The sequence below is a fragment of the Periplaneta americana genome, chromosome 9 (assembly GCF_040183065.1).
Source record: "Periplaneta americana isolate PAMFEO1 chromosome 9, P.americana_PAMFEO1_priV1, whole genome shotgun sequence".
NCBI lineage: Eukaryota > Metazoa > Arthropoda > Insecta > Blattodea > Blattidae > Periplaneta > Periplaneta americana.
This window is the reverse complement of record NC_091125.1, coordinates 20,697,245-20,717,241: the sequence shown is the minus strand read 5'-3', so window position 1 is coordinate 20,717,241 and position 19,997 is coordinate 20,697,245. Positions and strand designations below refer to the sequence as shown.

General features: G+C 33.8%; 1 protein-coding gene across 1 annotated transcript; it reads left to right on the top strand.

Moving 5' to 3' along the window:
- Positions 1 to 14,441: 14,441 nt before the first annotated feature.
- LOC138705823 (myb/SANT-like DNA-binding domain-containing protein 3) lies at positions 14,442 to 19,666 on the top strand. Its single transcript, XM_069834487.1, has 3 exons — positions 14,442 to 15,107; positions 15,205 to 15,374; positions 19,156 to 19,666. Exons 1-3 carry the CDS (start codon positions 14,699 to 14,701, stop codon positions 19,399 to 19,401), a joined length of 825 nt encoding a protein of 274 aa, XP_069690588.1. The 5' UTR covers positions 14,442 to 14,698; the 3' UTR covers positions 19,402 to 19,666.
- The last annotated feature ends 331 nt before the right edge of the window (positions 19,667 to 19,997 follow it).

The window sequence follows — 19,997 nt, the reverse complement described above, 5'->3', positions numbered from 1 at the left end:
TAACTAATCCTAATATAAGTCTGTCTAAAGAAAAAAGTTAAATAATAAGGCGAAGGAGGAAAAACGCAGTACCTGATATTGATTTGTTCAAAGCGTATAAATGCAACAAAAGTGTTTGTTGATCTAGTATAAAGAATTGCATATAACTAATAATAATAATAAACATAGACTATGTAGAATTCATTCGTATTCATTACTTATTCAAAATGTAGCCTGCTGAAAATTAGAACATTTCTGAATTAAGTCATTCACCACAAAAATAAATTCATACAAGTCAATGCAGATTTTCAATGTCAAAATGAGATTTAGCGAGATTCTGAAATATGAAGAGGTATAGCCTACAATGCAAAGGTAAATAAACAACATCGGTTATTAATACATAGTGCTAATACAAACAAAATTATTAATTTGCGTAAATGGACTCTTCCGTTTTCTTTTAGGCAAGGTATGCAGTGGAACGGAAAAAAACTATAAAACAAATTCGAAATTTAGTAATAGGAGCGAATTCCATCGCCAGCACTAATGAAAGTGCAATTCAAGGGAAGTATAGAGTGCTTCTGTTTTTCCCCTGCATGTCCATGGGCAATGAGGTGTGTTACTGAATAGAGACAGTACTAGCAGTAGGATGCTGCAACCAACATCACCCTCATCATTATTGGGGAGAACTACTGTACGTCCCTTCTCTGTAACGGAGTTTTATGGGCCAGAATGGTGTTTTCTCCCACTTTCCCGCTACCAACTTCACGGAAGGTTACCATTAAAACTGGTGTGTATTGATTACTATCGGAGCCACTAACATAGTAATAGCTTGTACAAGACTCGCCATGAAATGAAAAAGTATTAAAAAGATTCCATTTATAGCCAATTTATAAATGCATTAGTAAACATTTGATACTTTTTATTTTTTCGGAATATGTATGATATCTTTCTTGTGTTAAATTTTAACGTACTTTGTTAACATGTTTCGACCTATTTCCGGTCATCTTCGGAACTGGTCGTTGTTGGTTTTGGCGCCTCTTGTTTCCTGTGTGGGTGCGTTCGTAGTGTAGAGTCAAAGAGTGTATGTGTTTTGAAATTGAGTTGTGTGCTGAGAATATCGTTGGGGTGTGTTTTTGTGGGTCTGTATATTTCATATTGTTCTAGTGTGTTGAGTTTCTGGCTTTTTGGTTGGATGTGCAGTATTTCCATGTCTGTGTTGATGTCTCTGTATGTGTGGTTGGCATTTGTGATGTGTTCTGTATATGTGGAGGTGTTTTGTAATTTTGTTATGACTGTGATGTGTTCTTTGTAACGTGTTTGAAATGATCTGCCTGTCTGTCTTATGTAGAAGTTGTTGCAGGTGTTACATTTGAGTATGTATACGCCTGTGTGGTTGTATTTGTTTGTTTGTGTGTTGAGATGTTTTTGTAGAGTGTTATTTGTTCTGTATGCGATGTTGTAGTTTAATTTCTTGAATGAGTTTGCAATTTTATGTCTGTTTTTGTTTTCGTATGTTATTATGATGTATTTTTTGTGTTCTTGTGTTTGTGTTGTATTCTTCTGTTTTTTGTGGTTTTGTTTTGTCTTACATATTATGTTGTCTATTATGTTAGGGTTGTATCCGTTTTCTTGTGCTATGTATTTGATTGTGTTTAGTTCTTCGTTGTAATCCTGTTGGTTGGTTGGTTGGTTGGTTGGTTGGTTGGTTGGTTGGTTGGTTGGTTGGTTGGTTGGTTGGTTGGTTGGTTGGTTGGTTGGTTGGTTGGTTCATTGGTATGTTCATTGTTGTTTGTTTTTCGAGTTTTATGTTGTTCCTTATGGTTTTGTCCATGTATGTGGCTAGTTTATGTGTTGGTGCATTTCGATGATTGACTAATGGTCAATTATTCCTTTAATTTATCTTACGTAATTATTATTGTTAGATACATTAAACACATAGAAGTAAATAATAGTTGCATCCAATATCATATTGGAATAATGCAATCATTATAAGTAAAAATGAAAACACAAACACGTTTCCAATCTTGAATTCTATTCATCAATAGGGAGAAAGGAACTGGCCATCCTACTCATTATCTTCTGGTTTAGTTTCCTCGTGAGTGGTGCCTTGTTGGTATCACTTGTGAGGTTCAGACCTGTTTTCGGACAGTTGATAAACAACAAAAGACAATCTCGCGACAAAAAAGGATGAATGAATGAGCCAGCATCGATGAAATGAGCAATGTAAAACTATGCTATTGATGGTAATTGGCTCCATTCTTCCCGGGTTTCTAGACTCAGAATATTCTAATTCTTATCTTTTCATTTATGCCTCTGATATAAAGTAAACTAGGCTTCTTTCGTGGTATTAAGGATTAAGGTTATAGCCATTGGAAAATTTGAAATAAAAATTATGGAATCAGTAAACAGTTTAAAACAATCTTCAATATTCGAGCTAAAAGAAAATTATGTAGTTATAAAATTTCAAAATTTTTATTACTAATCTTGAAGAAAATAAATATAGGTATATCATCTCATAACAGTTTTTTTACACTACATCTAATTTCGTGACATACAACGTTTAATTTCGTGGCAATAACACCTTAATTCTGAATTCCACACATTATTCAGATTCTGAAGTACAACCAAAACATTTAAAGTTCCATTTACAGTTTGAAAGTCCCTGACAATTTTCATGACACCAATCGTTGCATTCTGTACATTACGTCCATGGTTCGCCATTGGTATCTTCAGTAAAATTCCCTGAGCAAGATGCACAGACATTTCCACCAAATTTGTTCCTCAATTTATTTCGCATTTCTTTGTGGTTTCCCCTTGAAGAGCATGAGGACTTTATGGCGTTCAAAGTTTTTCTGAATTTTCTGAGTCTGACATCCTCAGCGGCACTGTATAAGTCTCTACCAGCCTTTCATTCACTACACCTCAAGATACAATAGATGTAACTGGACTGAATATTTAAGTAGTAGAAACGAGGATTTTAGTTCGATCTTAGTTTTAAGATACAAACTAGAATATTTCAAATGTTATTTTAAGTGATCGTTTCATTTAATTTAGTATATTCCCTGTTGTTATTATTATTATTATTATTATTATTATTATTATTATTATTATTATCATTATTGTATTTTTAATTAATAAGTTTATTATTGTCATTATTGAGTGTAATTAGTTACCACTGCCACCGGGTATATACCCATTGCAGTGTGTGAATAAATACATACATACATAGCTGTGTTTCATTGTTCATACATGTCAACAATGATGAGATTATGGGTTAATTTCAAGATATTTCAGCGCTGCGGGATATGTAGCCTATGTACAGAAGGCCGTGAAGGACTTCTGCCTCCTGAAAAGACTAAAGGACTGATTCGTGAAGGAAGAATTAGCATATAAGTCGTTGTCAATGAATGTTTATGCTCGACCATGCCGAAATGTAGTAATTATACACCTGGTAGCAGTCCTTTAATGCATGTCATTAAAGTACACTTATTCATTAAAGTTCAGGTTTTCGATTATTCTCGGATATGCAATCGAAAGATAACGAGGGAAACGTCACGGAGGCTGGAAATCCAATACTGTCGCAGAAGGTTATGTTCTGTTACTATAATAATTAGCGTTAATTGTAAATAATATTGAAATAAATTCAATTTGTCATCTCGTTTCTCAATTCTAAATCAATTCCCAGGTTATATATTCTCTAAACTCGAATAATAAAATCAAAACAACTTGGAACATAATAAAAAAAGAAAGTGGAAAATTTAGAAGTAAAGAACAAGGTTACACTCTTGTAACAGATAATAGAAGAACATCAGATGCAACAGAAGTTGCGAACATATCCAACAATCATTTTCTCTCAATAACTGATAACCTAAACATCCCACAGAATAATAATAATGCCATCGATTGTTTGAAAATATCTATTCCTGTAACTTTTCCAAATATTCAAATTTTTCCAACAAATTCACGAGAAATAATTACAATTCTAAAGCAATTAAAGTCTAAAAATTCCTCGGGATATGATGAAATGACTAGTACAATATTAAAAGCCAGTTCACACATAATAGCCAAGCCTCTGTCTTATTTATGTAACTTTTCAATGTTTAATGGTGTATTTCCAGAGCGACTGAAATATTCAGTTGTTGTTCCTTTATTCAAGAAAGGGGACAGAACCTCGCCCGAAAACTACAGGCCCATATCCCTTCTACCATTCTTCTCAAAGGTCTTCGAAAAAGTTATATATAAGAAAGTATATCATCATCTTGATAGATACAACATTCTCATTCCGGAACAATTTGGATCCAGAAAGAATAAATCAACTGAGCAAGCGACGTTTAATTTAACTGATAAAATTCTGGAAGCTATTAATAAAAAATTACAAGTAGGAGGGATATTCTGTGATCTCTCCAAAGCTTTTGATTGTATTAACCATAAAATTCTACTACAAAAATTAAAATACTATGGTATTAAAGGCATAGCATATCATTGGTTTGAGTCATATCTCCTAAACAGAAAACAAAAAGTGGAAATCAACGCATTTAATAACGCCTTTAAATCTATTTCAACATGGGGAAATGTTCAGACAAGGGTCCCACAAGGATCTATATTAGGGTCTCTTCTTTTTCTAATTTTTATAAATGACCTTGGCCCCATAATAAAAGGAATAGGTTATCCTATACTATTTGCAGATGACACAAGTTTCATAATTACAGACAAGAACTTTGCCACATTCAAATATAAAATAGAAACAATTCTCCTTAAAATTTATGACTGGTTTACAACCAATAAACTAGCATTAAACATTAATAAAACTAACATAATTCAATTTAAAGCCACTTCAAATTTAATCTCTGAAACATTGGACAGAACTATGAACAATATACCTCTACTAGAAACATCAACAACCAGATTTCTTGGTTTGCATATTAATAATACAATAAATTGGAAAAATCATATCAAAGAAATAACCCCCAAACTCAGCTCAGCATGCTTCGCAATTAGGTCGTTACAACAATTTCTAAACAGCAATATCTTAAAGACAATATATTTTGCCTATTTTCATTCCATTATGTCCTACGGAATAATGTTTTGGATAAATTCTGTAGATAGTAAAAATATATTCTTATTACAAAAAAGAGCCATAGCAAAGGCTAGAGAATGATGTAGATTATTTTTTTAAAAGTTAGAGATTCTAACCTTAACAAATCAATACATATACTCTACAATAAATTTCCTCTTATGTAATAAAGAAAATTTTCCAACTAACTCAGCCATACATAGTATAAATACCCGCAGAAAGAATGATTTTCATACGCCATCATCAAATTTATCATCCTTTCAAAGGGGAGTACGTTACATGGCGATAAAAATGTTCAGTAGTCTTCCTGAAGACATTAATAATTATAGCCAAAACCCTGCATTATCTAAGGTAAAACTAAAAAATTACTTAATATCTCACAATTTCTATTCTGTAGATGAATTCTTAACATTTCACAGTACTGTGTAAATATTATAGTACTATTAAATGGTAAACATATTACATTGTATAAAATATTATTATTATTAAGGTATTAATTCTGTACATATTTCATATTTGCATTTTATATGCATTGCATTTTATTGTTAAACGTAAGAATTGGACATGTTCTTTATTCTATGCTATAAAGCAAATGTAAGAATATTATGGAACGAATAAATCTATCTATCTATCTATCTATCTATCTATCTATCTATCTATCTATCTATCTATCTATCTATCTATCTATCTATCTATCTATCTATCTATCTATCTATCTATCTATCTATCTATCTATCTACTATCTATCCATCTATCCATCTATCTATCTATCTATCTATCTATCTATCTATCTATCTATCTATCTATCTATCTATCTATCTATCTATCTATCTATCTATCTATCTATCTATCTATCTACCTCTACATTACATCAAGGTCAATGACATTATTGTTCCTCGGAAAAAATCAATACTTTCGCGTCTGCGCACATCTCATACGAGCTATGCACAAGGTCACTTCCGATCTTGAGTCAGATACAAATAAAATGAATAGGCCTACTCGCTTGCGCTCGTTTCATAAACAAACATACTTGCGTCTTAATTACTATCATTATAGGCTCGTTGCATAATGTACAGCTGTCAAAAGAAAAAGTGGCCGCTCTCCTGAAACAAAGTTCCCTTCGGGTATCTTCGCTACAATTCGGAGACAGGCGATGTTACATGTTGTTGGACCACGTTGCCTGATATCTACAGTTATAACTGAAGTATTCTCTCTGTGATTCGATAGCGTAATGGTAGCGTTCAGGCCTCTTATTCATGAGGTCCTGCGTTCGACTACAACCTCGTGCTTTTTATGTTCTTTTTTGTTCTGTTTTTGAGAGAGACAAACTATACATAATGGCTTCTTTCTCTTTTACGATTATTTTAGTAATTAACATCAGGTTCATTAATATATTATGCCATGACTTTATCATTACGATATTGTGGCTGCAAATGGAAAGAAAAAAGATTTCATTCTCAATAAAAATATCTTTCGTGGCATAAACAAAACAAATTTACTGGCGTCGGCCTTAAAATATTCAAACAATTAAGCGTTCAAAAAAAACAAAACAAAAAGCCACAATTCAATATTTAGTCTATCTTCCTCTTATCTCGATCATCTTGCAGTCGAGTGGGCATGGAATTGACTAGTCTTTGCAAATAGCGACTGTTCTTAGACACGATATTCCAGGCATTCTGAACATACATACATAAGTGTTCTGTCCATGGGCAGGTCTTTCATTGCAAACCCAGCAATCTCCAATCTTTCCTATTTTCTGCCTTCCTCTTAGTCTCCGCATATGATCCACATATCCTGATGTCGTCTATTATTCTTTTCAACCAGAGACCCAACCAATTTCTTTTTCTCTTTCTAATCAGTTTCAGCATCATTCTTTCTTCACTCACTTTTTCAAACACAATTTTATTTCTTATTCTCTCTGTCCACTTCACACGCACCGTTCTTCTCCACATCCACATTTCAAATGCTTCAATTCGTTTCTCTTCATTTCGTCGTAATGTCCATGTTCCTTCCCCATACAATTCCACACTCCACACAAAGCACTTCACTAGTCTCTTCCTTAGTTCTTTTTCCAGAGGTCCGCAGAAGATCCTTCTTCTTCTATTAAAAGCTTACTTTGTTCATGTTTGCAGTTTTTCTTGGGAAGGATAGGCCTAAATGCGGTAACATCCCGTTGCTTTCCGCACACCACTATCTCTTTCGCATCTTATTCAATTCCAGGAGGCCCAAGCGTGGAGATGAGGAGAGTGGATTTGACTAATTGGGCCCTCCGGACTTCACCGAAAGTCACGGCAAGGGTTAAATATTAATTCAATCAAGACGTTTGACCCCTCAGAGACCGGGAAATCTCAATTAGACTTTGCCCCCCGCATCCTGGACTAGCTTCTACGAATCATCAGAAAATCTTAGAGTGTGATTGGGCCAATTTTTCCGAAAATGTTTCCACACTTTTGCCCTCGTAGCTCAGGGGACGAACGTCGGAATTTAGATGTCAACGTCTGTGGTTCAAGATAGTATAGTATAATGTAATAATACAAAAAGAAAAACTAATAGCAGTATTATGCAACTGGATTTTTCCAAATCTAATATTAAATTTATGTTATTTATATCGCTAAAGAACGATTACAATATAAATAACTTGAATATTATTTATACAGTATCACTAAAGAACGATAACAGAATATAAATAATAAATATCGGTTTGTTTAATTAATATAAGATATTATATAATACGTATTTAATTATCTAAATAAAATAACCTATTTTACAAAGAAAGATGGTTATTTGTGTTATAATAATTACTTACATAAAATACAGTTTATTAATATTGCGAAAGAACAATAACAATATAAATAACTATAATATTGTTTTATAATGCTAATGAAGGAAAACAGAATATAAATGATAACTTGAATATTATTTATATCCCTAAAGAACGATAACAATATAAAAAACGTGAATATTATTCATATCGGAATTTCACAGATTTATTACAGATGTATTTAAGAAATTGTAGAAGAATAGTAATTAGTAACAGTGTCCTATTTATTCTTCTTGGAGCCAAATTTGTAACTTTTAAAAGTGTGGTTACTATGTTGAAGTGTATGTGTTGCAACGGATGCTTGATTTGTTATGTATGTGAGTCAGTTATGGGATGCTTGATGTCGTCGCAATGTCGTAATTATAGTTTTATTGTGTTTGTGTGACTATTGTGTATTAATTTATGATGTATGGTACGGAAAGCTGCATATTTGTGTTATAGAAGTGTTACGTATGTGTGTTGTTAATGTTTTTGTATGTTTCAAATTGATAACTGATATTTGTTTTGCAATCGCAATGCCTAATTTACGGTTTGTTTATGTTTTGTTTACATCCCGTAAGCTAATTTAATTTTCTTTTCCATTTCTCTTTATGCTTATTTTTTGTGTATGAAACTATAGCCCTAACATACATATGTAAAATAGGGCTAACCCCCATTGGAGATACAATAGTAATAATTATTATTCATATCGTTATAAAACGATAACAGAATACAAATGATGACTTGAATTTTATTCATATCTCTAAAGAACGATAACAAAATATAAATAACGCGATATCCATAAAGAACGATAACTGGATATAAATGATAATTTGACTATCATTTACATCGTTAAAGAACGATTAAAAATAAAATGAAAACTTGAAGAAGGCCCGAACCCACAACCTTCGAATCATTAAACAAGCACTCTACCGCTGGTCTACGAGGCGGAGACATGGAACACTTTCATAGTTCCGGAACTGCTTGTATAAGCACATGCATCGTGTAACATCGCCGCGACCCGAAGTGGACTTTGAAAATATTCGCTGTTCACGAGTGCGGCCACTTTTTTTTCTTTTGACAACTGTACTATTAACGTTTTGAGAATGTGATTTAAACAAGTTGAAATGATGAAGCGCAAATTTCAATTAACAGCTCCGAGAGTGTGTGTGAGAGAGTGAGAGAGAGAGAGAGAGCAATTTCATTGAAGATTAAGACACAGGTTATTATAATACCAACTCATGAAAATGTTAAAGACCTTGCTTGGAGATACAATAATCTGGTGAATATGGTGCACTTTATCTGTGCTGGCAAACTACGTCACTTCTCAAGATTTATGTGGGAGGACGTCTGTTCTATTCCAAATACATCATTACATTCACTTGAATACTTAAATACCACATTTTTGTAATGACTGAACAATTGGGTTTCAGCAATGCGCAGAATACTATATGTCTTGCTCTTTCCTTTATGTTCACAAAAAATATCTTAAAAAATCGTCTCAAGTTAAAAAAATTCTACAGGAATATACAATTACCTTAGCAAGAATTTCACCTAAGAGACAATTAGGCCCATATTTCATTTCATAATCATTATCATCATCATTATCATCATCATCATCATCATCATCTTTATCTTCATTGCTATCATCCACAACAAAAATATGAATAGAAAAATTGGCACTCTTCAGTCTTGTTCCATAAAAGTCCAGTGTTCCTTTTCCTTCATCCCCATAAATTCGTATTTTCTTTAAATTAGTACATTTTGATGACATTATAACAAAGTTCGGATGGAGCAAAAGAAACAAACCCTGGGAAATTTATTGACTAAGTCCGAGATAATCCCCCAGGGCCACGTAAATCTGCTGTTGCGATGTTCAGAGTGATCAATCTTTCGCTTTTCCGTGTTAAGCGATGCTTCCGTTCACGCACCTCCTCGTCGCAATCATAGTTATCGCGCAATGAGAATTTGAATGTCGGTCAGTCAGTCAGTCAGCTAGTCAGCTAGTTAGTTTCTTAGTTAGTTGGGTTTAAAAAGAGCGAGTCAGCTACTATGGCTATTTGCGCCCTTATCTAAAAACCTTTAAAAAAATTTTTACTGTATCGGTAGATAGTTGATCATAACATTTCGATAAATTACATTATATTATAATATAAGTATCAATTATCTCCACAGGTTTAAAAATTTCATTTGGAATGTTATATTGTCTTTCTGTTTAGACGTAAAGCACGTAACGCCTCGATATATCCAACGTAGAACATGGTCGAGTTCTGTCGCTGTTTGTAAAATTATGAGACGACGAATCATTCGGCACAACATAGAACATAACCGACCCTTATGCTAACAAATCAAACATGCGAATGACGGGCGAAACTGCGAGCAAAGAAAACTGTATTACATCTTGTTGAATGTAAAAAGAGAAATGAAGACGTGCAGAACTTAAGGCCGGAAATTAAGTGATGATCTAGCTCAGGCATGTCAATTGATGCCCACAGAAGCAAGCGCGCGCTTTAGAGCCCAGGAGAGCCTGAGCGCTTTACAGCGGAAAGGAAAGAGATAGACGAAAGAGGTGGTATATGCCGCTTGGTCGAGCTATATTCAGGGATGGCCAGCACTGATTCAATAGATAAAGGGAAGAGAACATATTAAAACTGTATCCATGTTAATTTTTAGATTTGCCTGAGACGTATAAGTGCATTATAAGAATGTAAGTTTTAATTTTAATGTTAACTTTTTCATAAGTTTGATTTTTTTATTCAAAAGAAATATTTTCTCAACTTTTCGTATAGAAAAGTGAAATTTTCAGGTATCGGCCTATTTATTTAGTAGCCTTACAGAATGTTTTCGTAAATCTAATATACCGTATATACGTATTACTGAAGATAGTGTATTGAAAATTTTGAAAATATTCACATGGAAATTGTTTGTAAGGAAATGAATTAACAAAGCTACTACTGTTACATCATAAGCAAAACATACATGCCCATGTGTTGTAAATATGTCAGTTCTATAGCTTCAGCAGATTTCGAGAAAATAATTTAATATTCTGATTATAGGAAGTTGCTCACAAATATCACCTTAAAACCATAATGCGATAAGAGTTTTGTTATGTAATATTAGTTACACTTAAAACAAATACAGTACCTAGGTAACTTTGCTTTGTACTGTAATATTGTTTTGATTAGTTTATTGATTACTTTTGTAAGGCTAAATATACCATCAATATAAATTCCAACTTATCATGTCATACTCAATCTCTTTCTTTGGAATATCACTTTCTTTATGAATGATGTGTTTCATCCACTTAATACAGTATAATATTATACTACGATGGAATTTAAGTGAATATTCCTTCTTAACTCTCTATTATGTTATTAAGATTTAAAACACAAGTGCAATATTAAGAAATCAGTGTTAGTACTTTTGTTTTACCGACAATACAGATCATATTAAACAGAAAGAAGCCATATAAAAATAACGACATAAAATTTCACGTTCTGCAAATCTAGTCTTTCAGGTAAAGCTCCCTGTAAAGCAGATTTGAATAATTTCAAGGGCAAAAATTGTTCCGGGACCTCTGGTTGAACGTACCAGCGCTCTGCAACTGAGTTCCCGGGTAGCTCAGTTGGCAGAGCGCCAGATGCCTCAAACTAGCAAGCTGCCTCGTTCGCGCATCGCATTGAGCACTTCTCCCCTACCACTGTCCGCCTACTGCTGTGCACTGTGGACTAGAACGGTACAGCTCAGTTCTAATAACAGTTGAGAAGGCTGCATAGGGAAGGTACATCTTGAATACATTGTCAAGAGGTCAACGTTTCAGATAATATGGCTATACCTGGGTATCGGAGCCTAGGTGGGCCCCCTCCGTTAGCTCTACTACTTCCCCTCTCCAGGCAGCTTCCTAGTTTGAGGCATCTGTACGTTCAACCAGAGGTCCCAGAATCGATACCCGGCTCCGGAACAATTTTTCCCTTGAAATTATTCATTTCATGTTCCGTTTGAAGTTTGTGCACCACTGTTTTCTTAATCCAACAGGCTGCTTATTCATATACACAACCTTCCTCTTTCCATACTTAGCGCTTGCTGCCCGCGCACGACGCAAGGTCAGAAAAATGCGCTTGCTTTGACATCACTGGCCTTAGGCTAAAAAATCAAACTTGTGAATGTCGGGCGAAACTGCGAGCAAAGCAAACTGTATTACATCTAGTTGAATATAAAAAGAGAAATGAAGACGTGCAGAACTTAAGGCCAGAAATTAAGTGATGATCTAGCTTATGCTGAAGTTAATTTCAATCCAACGAATGGTTCTTTTAAAAAGTAATATTATGGCGACTGCATACATGCTCAGTAGAGAGAGAAAATTTCTCGGAGAAAATCTCTGTGCAGGAGATATCTGAATGTGAAATAAAATAAATGTACACAAAAACGTAGATTAATAATACTTGTGGGACACACTTTCGTAATGTGTTCGACCAGAATTGTAAATGTGCACCGCCTTTGGTGATGCAGATTTTCTGAACACAAAACTACATACAGTATACTTGTGTTAGAAGCTACAGACGAAGAGAAGGAAGCTGGGGGATGCAGGGCGATATAGCAGGAAAAGCAAGGCTGGGAGGGTGAGAGTGAAACTAAAAGATGTTCCCCTTGAGTGTCACATCTTCTACCACGTCGCATTATAGCGACCTACCTGCATGCTAGACCCTACTGTAGAGATATGGCTTGTCCCAAATAACTCAACGGTCGTTACGATGCCTTGCAAAAGTCAGTTTTATCAACAGCACTCATCTGTCCTCCGCCGAAAAAAGAAGAACAAGTTTAAAATGTTACGATCGCATTTTAAGAGGCGCTTCGGCTCAGCTGTTAAAGCGAACTGTGTGCTAGAAGTATGTGTAATGAACTAATCACTACATCGTACAAAATAATCGTTCGTTTGAACAACTCCAAATGATCGATATAACTACAAGATACAGATTACAGTGATATGGGATTGACAGTATAGAGCAGAGGTCTGCATCGGACGTTTTCGTTCGAGCGCCAAGTAGTTCATAGCATAATCCGATAGGTAGCGCACATGCATGATGGGTAAAATTGTCGCGAGCAATAAATCCTCGAACGGTATAAGCCGACCGTTAGACATTCGTTCTTGTTACAGTGATGAACTATGTAGTAACATCATAGATGTTTTTCATTTCAAAACTTTGCAGTGATGATGAACTATGTAGTAACATCATAGATGTTTTTCATTTCAAAACTTTGCAGTGTTTAACTAACCTCTCCATAGTACAACTACAAAACTTGCTTGAAAATGTAATATAAATGTTGTAGGTAAATGTTCCCCCCCCCACACACACACACACAGGAGTGATTTTGTTTTTGCCATATCTGACAGATGTTATTGGATGTAAATGTAATTATTATAAACGGAGAACACAATCACGATAATGCAAGAAATGTATCAAGTTTTCTAGTAGTAGTAGTAGTAGTAGTAGTAGTAGTAGTAGTAGTAGTAGTAGTAGTAGTAGTAGTAGTAGTAATAATAATAATCATAATAATAGTAATAATTAGTGTATCAATCTTTGCGTCTGTAACAGTTGTGCAGCATGATTATTCGTTTTATTATATTTTCTGTGACGTTATCTCTGTACTAATATTGTTATTAATTTACTGCCATATAATAATATTTTGTAAAACGTTTCTACATTGTCGCAGTATATAGGCGGAACACTATGTATGGACCTATCATATTAAATATGTGGTAAATCAAATATTGAATAATTATTAATTAGGAATAATAACTGTATATCGAAGTTTTTCATACTATTTTATTTATAACTTCATGTTACTGTTTTGGTACGTTCCATTAGACGTTTGTCATAAACGCAGAAAATAAAGCCTTATTTTTACCGTTTGAGCAAAATATATGTGTATCTTATCCGTGGCCTTCCATACAAATAAGACATGTCGGTGAGATGACCTTCTACTGTGCTTCTATTTATTACGAGCGTATCACGACCGGTCTTATCTCACTCGAGCGTGCGACATTCGACCGAGTTCAAGCTAGCGATTTAACTCCAATGCAGCACTCTGGTATACAGCGTTCGGAGTTCATAAAACACCATTGGGTAAGTGAGGGTGGCAATGAACCTCCGGGTTCCTTAAAAGCCATAAGTAGTAATATATAGGCGTCTCTTTAGCGGACATTCTCCCTCTTTGTAGTGTAAATTAATGTCATTTAAGTATTTCCTAACGTATATAAAATAACACAAGTAAATCTATTCTATTTATTCGGTTATTGGAAATATGAGTAAGCTATTGTATCATCTTCATTTCATACAAAGCGACTCCACATGTAAACAAATGCACGTGTCGGAATTGGCTGCAGAACAAAGATGCTCTTTATAGCACCTAAAACGCCAAGTTAATAAGTACTCAGTCTGAAAATGTAACTTGTTATACATTTTCGAAGACCTAATAGGAAACGTTCTGATTTTTTTTTAAACACAGAAAGAAAATACCACATATGACTCAGTTAAAAAACTAATTACTAAGGCCCGGTTTCATCGACCATTGTTAAAATATCTCTAACCTTATGCTACTTAACGCAGTGTTAATACTTTAACTCCATGTTATGACACCAGTGTTTCACCAAACATTTCTGATACTTCGTTAAGTAACTTCATGTTATGAACCTTGTTCTTATATATTTGACTTTATGAACGCACTCACTGTTCACGCATGTCAATCGTCATTTGTTTTATATCATTAATAAGGCGGTATATTTTAACGGTTTTAACCTATATTGTGTGTTTAAAGACGACTGTGGTGATATACAGTACAATAAAATGGAAACGAATAAGCAGAAAGAAAAGCGAGTTAGGAGTTGCAATTATACAGGCTATGAGAAAAATGTTATAATAGACATTATGACGAAATACAGTGGTATAATAGAAAATAAAAGAAGTGATAGTCTATCACTAAAGAAACGTGAGGAAGCCTGGACTTCATTGACAAGCGAGTTCAACAGCCATTTAAATGTAACACCTAGGACCGTGAAACAAATAAAACAGTGTTACGAGAACATGAAAAGAAATGTGAAAAAGGATCATTCTATGGAAAAAATAGAGCGTTTCAAAACTGGTGGTGGTACATTCATCCCCAGTGTTGATGACACGAATTCTAAACTTATTGCCATCATTCAGGATCAGTTGGAGCCTTTACAAAATGAATTAGACTGTGATGCAGAATACAATGGTAAGTAGGCCTACTTGATTTTTATGTAGTACTTGTTACTTTCAGCCCCTCACAATTGTTTTATAGATCATTGACTTTTCTTATTGTATAATTCCAGGAGAAATCATGAATCAAAATAATCAAGTCATTGACACTACTGAAGTAGAGGAAATAGTTGATTTACCAGTTATCGTAAGAGCAAATGAGTCAATTGCAGAAGTTACGACAGAAGAGGAAGAATTGATAAGGGAGGAGTTGACAGAAGCAGAAATTCGTGGAGAAATAAATGTGAGTTGTCTTAATTTTAAGGGTACACGCTACTGAATTTTGATGAAAAATATCAAACTTGTGTGACTAAATTTTGCGCTAAAATATACGTAAATCTATGAGAAATTTGACGTATAATTTTTATTCTGATATTCTTATGAATAAGTGTTTCTATTTCGCTAGTTTGTGTAAGCCTGCAAAGCATGGGATTTAAATTGGGGGCGTGGGAATTGAAATGTACCACTGTCAACAGTTTTCTTTCATATTTTCGGAACGAATCGACATAATTATAATGTAATTTTCCTGTGCAACTTTTGACATATAATTCTCATACAGTTTATGCAAACAACCAGGATAGCCAACAGATCTTTAAGCTTATTCGAAGCAGATGTTTCCCAGTGATAAAAACATTGTATTAATTCTTTGCAGCCTACTTCTAAGTGAAAAAGTTCTTATAATGTGACATTTATGTTTATTCGTTTGTAATGTAAATAGTTATACATAACTTGATTGATAATATAAGGTGTAAATATAGGTTTTAAAAACTAGTAAATACAAAACAGAAAGAATTTGAGGTTAGGCCTAGGAAACATGGAATAAAATGAGTACCATTCCAGCCAAACCTGTATCAAAGAAGAGAAGAAAAGATCTTGCTGAAATGAAAAGTGAATGTAGATGTGTCAAAATGAAGGTAGCAGATGAAAAAACATGTTTCGCTAGATTCAACTGAATCATGAGAATCAGTTTCAGCCCAATCACCAGAGGCAAATGGTAATAGAAATATATTGAATTTACTTCAGAACACTTACTCAAGTAAGAGGCTATCACACTTACAAGAGAGTGTAGATACTAGTAGGAGATTTCTGAAGACAGTGTTCCTAATTATATAGTAGGAGATAGGTGCATTATTGAGTGCTTTGGAGTGCAAGTTTTGTAAAGAAAATTACTAGTGTTAGAGACTAGTGACTTCAGTGGATTTGCCTGTAAATTGAATGTACTTTGCAAAAATTGTGGGGAAATAAATAGTTATTCTCACACCTCAGATAGGCTTAGCAAGAGTAATTCAGGATGATCACCCTTTGACATAAATCGAAGAATGACAGTCATTTTGTACAACTGGGAAAGGGCATGGAGTTATGGAAAAGTTTTCAAATAGTTTAAATATGCAGGCTCTAACAAAACATTGGATGAGCATGTTAGAATTGAATCAGTCATTTAAGAAAGGGCTCAATGACACAAATTCTAATTTTTCAGGAGAAAGAAAAAACTGATTACCGGTATGTAAAAACATGACAATATGTGATACAAAGTTACATACCTATCTTATAATAATCAATGGTTTTAGCATTATCATGTATGAAACACAAGCAAAATTTGTTCAGATAAGTTGTTATACTGACTGAAAATTTTGGAATTGAGCTCTTCAAAAGAAAATTCCTATTTTGATAATAAAATTATGAAAAATAAATTCTATTTTGACTAATATTTTTATTTCACTGAAATCATTCTGATATTCATAATCACAGAAACATATAATGTCAAAATTATAATACATTGTTAAGAACAACAGAAAAAATGAACAATAAAATTAATGAATGGCCTTTAAACATCATCCCTTTTTCTGCTAGTAGGCCAAGCTACGATAAGTGTTCATCTGGTATGTAGCACATTAATTTAGACAGATCCTCAATCTTCTTAACGTTAATGGGAACTTTTTCACTGTAGGCACAATGATCCGGAAGTTTCACAATATCTGATCTTGAAATCAAAAGTGTGTCTTATCAAACCTCCGGTGAATGCTGAAACACATACTTTCCCTGGGTTCTTTGAGTCATACTTGTATTCGTTGAACATTGTTGGTTGCAGTTTCACTTTCTGATCACGGGGTGTTCCTCTCGATTGTGTTTCTCCTGACAAGTAGGTTCTCTTGAAGTATTTCTGCCACCATTTACTAACCTCCTTAATATCATCAGTTGATACCAATTTTACAATAAATATCCCTTCTTTTGAAGCATTTGCAATGATTTCTACATATTCCACTTTTATAGTTTTTCTTATTACATAATTATACTTTTCTTTTTTTTCTTCTCATTACAAATAACTGCATTACCTCCAAGAGACTCCATGTTTATTTAAAACAGCTGGAACTGGTAACTGGTAACCAACTGTTACCAGATTATTCTTATGTTTGTCACTAGGTGTCAATGCAAATTTACTTTATAAAGGCCTCAATTCCAGGAGTAGAGCCACTTCTGAAAGAGTGCTATATTCAGACAGTTATAGAACCAATGTCATTGAGTGGAAATGACCTCTTTTAATGCAGAATCATGTATCTACCCATTATGCACCAATGCATGTGAAGAAACCATTTTCTTAAAAACATGCCATTGAGCCCTTTCTTAATTGACTGATTCAATTATAGAACGCAGTGGTAAAACTACAGTAGAAGGAACTCTAGAGCATGCCAGACAAGAATTGAAAAAAAGTGTATAAAAATGTATATCAAACTGAAGAGTAGCAACAGGATAATTTAGTTGACATAATGGTGAGCTTCATGGTAGTTACAAGGAAAAGGTACTAGGCGTCAAGTCTTCAAATTTTCTACATAATTTGAGGGTCACAAAGAAATTTTTGTTTCTAAGAAATGGGTTGATATGGCTGTAGCTGAAGCAGTAAGTGACTGCAATGTAGGATGGAGTGAAACACAGTCAAGAATATTGTTGGAATGTGGGTTGTCACCAGGATTACAAGACAAGAAGATATGGGACAATTATGACAAGAGGCGAGTCACTGACAGGCAACGATGATCATCTGTGAAGTACCAGAAATACAGAAGTGGAGTGAAACTGGTCAAAATGAGAGAGGAATCTAGTAGACTATAGAAGAAAGGATGTAGCTATGCAGCAGGGCATTTCAGGATCATTAGAAGAAAATTATACTAATTATTCTGATCACAAAATTTTTATTTCAATTAGCTGCTAATAAAATTTTCAAAATTTTCATGTCTTGTAAAACATTTTTCTTCTAAACCATTTGATATAGAGTAACGGAATTTTCTACACTGCTGCAGAATGTATAGAAGGACGGAATTGTGAATTGCCTTTACTGTATACTTAAATAAATTGAGAATATAATTTTTTTAATGTAATATATGTTAGAAAAAATTAATTCAAACTTAATTATTTTTTACACTTGAACATTATTAATTCAATAAAACCTATGCACAGATCAGTAGAACGGCATGTTGGCTATATGCTAAGCTTCAGAAATCAGCATTAACTTTATTTTTCTGTGACTAACATGATTACTATGGTTCAGATAAAGTAGCTGTATCAGTATAGGCATCCTTGGTCTGTGCGTTTTGTTTACAAACATTAACTGCTTGGAAGTGCACTCCCCATCCCCTACCTATAACATCAGTGAATGGACAGTATAGCCTTAGTTAATGTTTGTAATCAGAACGCATGGACCAAGGATGCCTATCCTGATACAGCTACTTTACCTGAACGATAATGATTACTAATGAATTAATAATTTTTTTTCAATTATATATTTTTTTCTGAGTAAGATTTACTCTATATTATTGAAGCATTGCATACATACACAATACAATACAATACTGGCAATATGTGGTATAAAATTATTCTATTTAGGTAATTGTAGAAGTTACAAAATTCAGTAGCATGTACCCTTAAAGTAATCATTATTAACATAAAAACGTAATACCTTATTATAATTATAACAATATATAGTATGAGATTATAAAATTTTTCATTAGTAATTATTCCACACTTCATTTCAGGAGTCTGGTTCATCGTCTGGTGTTCCCCCCTTCGGTAGCTCAGCTTGTACAACGAAGAAAAAAACAACGGGAAGTAAGAGGGGTTATTCACAGATCAAGGAGCTTGCAGCACAAAGCACATCACTCTGTGAAATTGAGAAAGAATTCCTCATTAAAAAGTATAGGAAAGAAGAACAACTTCTTGACATCAAGATTGAGAATGCACAACTGAAACAACAGTTACTGAAGAAACAATTGGAGAAGTAATAATAATTCAAAGACTTCTGTGAACTGTCTATATTACTACACTGCTTGCACAAACGTTATTCAAGCCAGAGATCAAAGTTAAAATTAATTGCATTACATTATTTTAGTTAGGTATTTTAAGTGATAGTTAATGAATAAAATAATTATTTGATAAATCAATTAAAGGTCAGTATTTTATTTAAAGTATTTTTGTGAAAGCATAGATTTTTATTAACACAATTGTGTCAATATGCTTTAATATAGTAATACACAACAATGGTAAATATTTTTCCTCAATTTCATTGACTGTAGAACTTTAGATAATGAATTAATGCTACGAATTGTTTAATAAATGCATTTTAGTTTAGAAAGAAATACGTGATTTTTTATGCTAGCCCAGTGGCCCCGATACTGCACTAAAACATGTGTCAGCAGCAATCTTGAAATGAAGGAGGAAGGAAAGGGGAAGGAAGGTTACATAATCCTGTAATGTGTGACGCAGTATTATAGCCCAGTACACAGTACAGTGCATAGTAAGATCATTGTTAAGTGGGATATGTTTTAAAAAGGGAGAACACACGTTTTGGTGCGGTAGGTCAAATGCATATTACAGACCT